Source organism: Macaca nemestrina, chromosome 3 (assembly GCF_043159975.1).
Source record: "Macaca nemestrina isolate mMacNem1 chromosome 3, mMacNem.hap1, whole genome shotgun sequence".
NCBI lineage: Eukaryota > Metazoa > Chordata > Mammalia > Primates > Cercopithecidae > Macaca > Macaca nemestrina.
The window spans coordinates 148,652,407-148,658,752 of NC_092127.1; the positions used below are offsets into that span (position 1 = coordinate 148,652,407).

A 6,346-nucleotide genomic window follows, 5' to 3' on the forward strand; every position below is an offset into this window, starting at 1 on the left:
TGATGGTAAAAACTAAAAAGCACATTTAATTCAGACTTCAGGTTAGCCATCCCAGGTGCAAATTATATTACAGCATTGATTTGTAATTTGTGACAACGTTTGGTTAATGCACCAGCAAACCTTAAAATGAAAAGATCAGAATTGTTCCATGTATGATGTGAACCAGTGTCATCTTTTATGTTAACCATGTGCACTACCACACGCCATAAATATGAAGCACTATTTCAGCAAGACGAAGCTCCCGTGTATCTCCACATTTAGAGAGAAGTCTGAGTGGTTTCCATCATTATATTTTCTGCTTTCACTGTGCCATAGGAAGTGTCTGCCATTTCCTCTTCTTTTAGTTTTTTATAAGAAATATCTGTATCTTCATCTTCATCTAGAGGATCTCGCTTGTGCAACATTTCACTTCCATACATTTTATAGATTAAAACAAAAATCCCTGCTTCTGCAGACTGGAAAAGCGCATAGAGCAAAGGAAACATGTACATGCTTCCTATGAATTGCGGCGGAAAGGCCAGTTTTAGAATGGCTGTACAAAGCTGCACATTCTGACTACCTGTTTCCAGACATACAGTCCTCTTGCAGTTGGGTGGAAGATGGAAGAGAGTAGCTAAACCATAGCCTGAGGCGTAGCCTGCCAAAGGCATAAAAATTGCTATCACATAAACAGCTGCAGGAATACTTGCCAACAGTTGAGGTCCTAACATAGTGCCGGTCATTATGAAAAGTACCACCAGAGTCACCAGCAGAGACCACAGGGAAACCTAGTAATAGAAAATTACAATGAGATGGTTGTAGATGAATTCAGGCGAGAGAATCCTAAGCTCAGGGAAGAAAACACCAATCCAGTATGATCTCCAACACAAAATGGAGGACCTTTGACAGCATATTTCTGAAGACGGGCAGGCCACCTCTTCAGGAAGCATCCAGAGCCACATTGGGCAGCTCTGATTGTTTGGAGGCCTGTCCTTATGTTGAGGGACAATTTGCCTTCTATAACCTCTAGCCATTGACTTGGATATAGGCTGTCAGGAGCAACAAAGACCAGCTCTTAAAAAAAAAAGAAAAGCTTTTCTGAAAAACAGCTCTTCAAAAGCTTTAAAACCGGTTATCAGGGAAGGCTACTCTTCTCCAGGCAGATAGTCCCCAGATTAAAGCCTCCATCACCTAACTTTGTTTTGGTATCCTGACTGTTCTGAACATGTGTTTCGTTTGTGAATGTGCCTCTTAAAAACACAGCATTTAGCACTGAGCCTAATACCCCAGGTATGGTCTGATCATTAGAGCAGAGGAGTGGATATTTACTTTCCCTGAACTGAACCCCATGTTTTCCATAAGAAATTGGTTCTCATTTTACGTGAGTTAAAACTTGTGAAACTTGATTAAAATGTCTGAAGCTCAGTGTGTGATTTTTTTAACCCTGAAAATATATTGCAGAGGATTGCTTGCAATATTGAAACAATTACCTATTCTTAGATTATGTAAGAGAAAAAAATGTAAATAAAGATGTGAAGAATTCTTTGCAATTTGGCAACTTTCCCCTTTTTCATTTGTTCATGAGAAACCTCCCATCTGTAAGTCTCTAATGATGCTTAGGTATTATTACAATAGATGTATTTTAGATACAGTACAATTGACATCTGTATAAAACATGTAATCTTGATGTTCTGACTGGTACATTTCACTCATTCAAATAAAACAGGCTGTATGAATAGTAAGGTGGAAACCTAAAAATTCCTCTCCTACTCCTCCTTCTTATTGGTAGTTAACTTATTATTTTTAATGAGGAGTGGGCAGGGGAAGGAAACTCGATCCAGAGAGAACAGTTTAAATGTTGCTTCTGGTTCCCTGGATAGCTGTGATATCCCTTTTGCAGTCTTTGGGACTGGCATGACTCTACACTCTTAAAAAGTTATTTAAAATTTATCAGCTGGTCACAAATTCTACCCTAGAGGATGCCGCAATAATTATTATATAAGGTACAGATACTACAGATGTACAATTGGCAGAAACCAAGCTATTACATGTAAAAGCATACCATTTCAAAGTATGTCACATTAAAAGTATTGACAATCTGATTTCTTCATTTTGAAATATTGGCTCCAAAATCCCTTAGAACTTTTAAATCATTTGGGCAAGCATTGACATTGAATGCTCATTTTGAAGTATTTGCAAAGGTGTAACAATTATATAAACCGTTTCTTAATAGTGTGTTAAAGAATAGGGCGAGGTTAACCTTAAATTCAAAGGTAGCTAATCTTATTGATCTATTATATTTGAATATTAAATACATTAATTTATTAATATATTTATATTAAATATACTTCTGTTTTTGGTGTGTAGGTCATTTGACTGACTTTCTCTTAGACTTCCTAAGGTTTTATAGTAAATATCATCACGTTAATAGCATTAGCTTAATGATTAAGTTCTTAATTAACAAGTTCTTAATGCATCTCAAGAGTATGAGTATACATAACAGGTATTAATATATGCGTATTTACATGTACACATATATTTTTACATTCACATATACATGTTTATTATGGAGCAGGATTTCTTTTACTCAGGGCTGGATATATGCACAGAAAAGAACTCTCTACTTTTCATATTAATAAAAGCTGACTATATAATCAGATTACTTTAGAAAATAAGTAAAACAAAAGATTATGTCTTCTTGAATCTACATAATTGAAACATTAAGGTGGCTCTTTTTCTCTTCATTTGTCCAAAGGAATTTGCCTGTGCATTTTGCAGTAATAGTTACGTATTTTATTTGATTAATTACCTGAAGTCAGCATCCTGGTCATGGTTTATTCTTTTTCACTACTATTTTTGAATTTTCAAAGACAGCTTAATTTTACAAAGATTTTTTTTCCTCCAGTCCACTACTAGAATCTACTAAACTACTACTAAACTACTAAAATCTCTACTGCTACAGAAAGCATTAATTTTTAAAAAAATCAAAGCCTTCGGAGAAATATTGCACAAATTATAGAAATCCCCCATCTTTTCACTAGCTTTAGAAGCCATAAATATTGCAATGGAGAAAGAAGAAGAAACACATTTAGTGAGGGCAATATAATCTCCATTATTTATCCAGGACCCAATTTTATTTTGTGCTTTAAAGTGAATATTTTGTGTGTTCTATTACTACAATGTCACTTTTCCATTACTTTTGTCCTATTAGTATCAACTTACTTTTAAAAATTTAATAAAATGTTAAAAGAACCTACTATGGAGTTTCTCAGAATTCCAGTTCCATTTTTGAAAGATAGCCATGCATTTCTAAAATAGTGCACCAATTCTATTAAAGTAATTATATTTAATCTGCTTTGATTTTTAATTATATACAATTAGTGGAAAATATGTTGCCATTTAATTACACTGTCATCTTCCCCACCCCTCTATGATCTGTTTCCTCCCGATGAGTACTGATAGTTCTTTTATGCTGGTTTTGATTAAGCTGTGTCTTAATTAAAGCTATTATTCTAGGAATCCCAAAAGTGGAAGTTATCTTCGTAGCATAAACCTTTTTTAAAAAATTTTATACATGCAACTACTTCCAAGTCCTTTTCTTCCTTTCCCCCTTCTCCAAACTTCCTCACATTTCTGCTGTGGGTCAGAGATCAAGGGCTCTCCAAGCTCGTATGGAAAGGGAAGAGGGGCCTTACCTTCACAATGTAGTCAGCCACCCGGCTGTATTTGTAGCGAATGAAGACGCCCAACCCGATAGGGATGAGAGTGCTACAGAGTGTCAGGGTCACGGTCCCTAGGGGTAGTAACTGCACGATAGGGGTGTTGATCCAAGCCCAGCTGTAGATCCACAGGCACAGGGGCATCAAGACAAGGGCCAGAAGCGTGGAGGAGATGGTCATGATGATGCTGCAGAAAAGGGAATGAGCAGAAATCAGAACGAGCTTTGAGTCAAACAGCCAGCCAACCTTTTTATTGTATGTTGAGAAGGTGAAAGGAGTCCCAGGGTTGAAGTCTGAGCAGAACCTACATCATCCAAGGAGAGTGCCAAGAGAGCAGCACGTTTAAGACCAGTGGAATTATGAACCCAAGGCAGGGGGGAGAAATAAGCCCCCTGTCTCAGTACTGCTGCCCTCGGCTTTATAAAGTCTATTGAGCCTGGATGATTCTGAGGGGAAGGAGCGTTCTTCCTTGCAAGCCTGCGGCAAGGTAAGCCATGGTAAAGCTGCTGACTGCTACTTTTGGCTGAACTCAACAATCCTGCCCTCTATGTGAGATTAGTTTCTCCGACGGGCCAGTAGCCCTATTTTACTTTTACGTTGCCGGCGAGTTCTAGTTCAGCCTTCCCCTTCTCTTTGTCTTCCACTGGACAACGACCTGCGCTGCCAGCCCGATGCTAGGAGAGGACGGCGAGGGACCCTGCTGAAGGGCCGCGCTGCTCATGGAATCCCGGCCTTGGAGCAGCCCCTCGCCGTCTAGCTAGCTCCCCCAGCAGCACAATCTGCGGGTCGGCCTTGACTTCTAAAGCCTGGGGGTCATCATCTTCCTCTCCTTTCCTCCTCCTTCCTCCACGCCTGATTCCAACCCCTCCACTGCCTCTGTCCTTCGTCCTGAGCCCACGGCCGTAAACGCGCGGCTGGAATGAGACAGATGCCCAAGGAATAGACAGATCCGTACCTGAGGTTCATGTCGCCGTCAACCAGCAGGGACATAAGATTTGAGAGATTGCCGCCGGGACAGCAGCCACACAGGAGCACCGCCACGGCAGCCACCTCGTCCAGCTTGAAGGCGAGGGCCAGCAGGAAGGCCAGCAGCGGCAGGAGGCCGAACTGACAGAGCGCGGCCAGCAGCGCGCCCACGGGCCGGCGGACTTGCGCCCCGAAGTGGTTTACGTCCACCGTGCAGCCCAGGCCCAGCATGGTGATACACAGGGCGGCGCCCACGAACACGTTCAGCCCGTGGTTCAGCGGCGTGTCCCAGAACGGGGGCGCGTGGGGCGCCCAGGGCCGAGGGAACGGGGAAGGGCCGTGGCTCGCCGCGCCGCCCGCGAGGCCGCTGGTCGTGGGCTCCGGGGTCGGAGTGGGACCGGGGCTGAAGCCGAGGCTCGAACCCGGCCCGAGGCTGAGCCCGGGGCCGGGGCCGGCGCTGGAGGCAGGGGCGAGGGCGAGGTCCGTGCCAGGGCCCGGGCTGCTGGAGTTGGGCGCCAGGGTGAAGTTGTCCCGCAGCAGAGGGGCGAAAAGCAGGGTCGCGTTGTCGGTGCCGTCCATGGCGCGGCCCGAGCTGCGGATTCCGGTCCCCTCCCGCCGCGTGACTCTCTCCGTCCCGCGGTCGCCGCAGCCGCCGCCCGTCGTTCTGCCCGTCGGTCTCCGAGCCGCGGCTGCGCGCAGCTGACTTGCTCGGCGGCGTCGGGGACGGCGGGCCTGTCTCCGCTCCCGGGTCTGCCGCCGCCCGCAGCCTGGCACTCTGCGCAGCACGGCCCCCCGGGTGAACCCAATCGCTGCGCAGGGTCCGCGTTCCGGCCCCGCGCCCCGCAGGCCCCGCCCCGCCCCGCCACCCGGTCCCCTCCTGTGAAATCGCCAGTAAGTGGTTCTGTTAGAGTGTAGCCAGGGGCGGAACAAAGACCTGACAAAGGACCGGAGCAAGAAAAAACCGTTCCTGGCTGCCGATCAAGTTCTCTGATGGGCTCTGCCTCTTTATAATGAAATCTGGAGACCCAGACACACAAAGTGGAGGGGGTGGGTGGATAACCTCATCGATGCACGCGCATAGACCATAGAAACTGTTCCTATAGCCTGCAGCCCTAAAAGGGGTGCTTGACTTAATACCATCGTTTCTCTGGTAAGCATGACACGATATCTGGCTTGAATTTGCAAACAATTTTTTGCATGATTTTCATGTTCAGTCTTAAAGTAGAATGTAATAATAATATAGCGAGTTTTGGCAAGTGCGTGTGCATTATTTCATTCGATTCTTACAGCAAAGCCGTGAGATAGATACAATTTTTACAAGCTCGATTTTTACAAACGAAGAAACTGAGGCACGGGGAAGTGTCAGTCTTGTCAACCGAACCCACAAGTACCTGGCTGAATCTGCACGGTGATGTGTCCTTAAAGAGGGCAGAGAAGAGCTTGGTTAATAACAGTCTCCATGAAAAATGTGTATTTAAGAAGGTATTGGCAGGTAGAGAGAGGATATTTCAGTGGTCACAGATTTACGAAGCTTTGTGAGTAAAGCCCTGGCATTAGGATTAAAGGACTGAAAAGAAATAAAGTGCTGAGATTCCCTGCTTGAGACAGGTTTATCCCAAAACAAATCAAAAGCAGAGCTCTTATGAATGGAGATGCAACAACGTTTAAGTTAGTCACTAGAT

The 6,346-nt window shown here is 44.5% G+C and overlaps 1 protein-coding gene across 1 annotated transcript; it reads right to left on the minus strand.

Annotated features, from left to right (window-relative positions):
• Window positions 1–5,462, minus strand: LOC105464779 (solute carrier family 10 member 4). Its single transcript, XM_011712807.2, has 3 exons — window positions 4,654–5,462; window positions 3,675–3,885; window positions 1–767 (listed from the first exon to the last, which is right to left on the minus strand). Exons 1-3 carry the CDS (start codon window positions 5,241–5,243, stop codon window positions 258–260), a joined length of 1,311 nt encoding a protein of 436 aa, XP_011711109.2. The 5' UTR covers window positions 5,244–5,462; the 3' UTR covers window positions 1–257.
• Window positions 5,463–6,346: the final 884 nt, after the last annotated feature.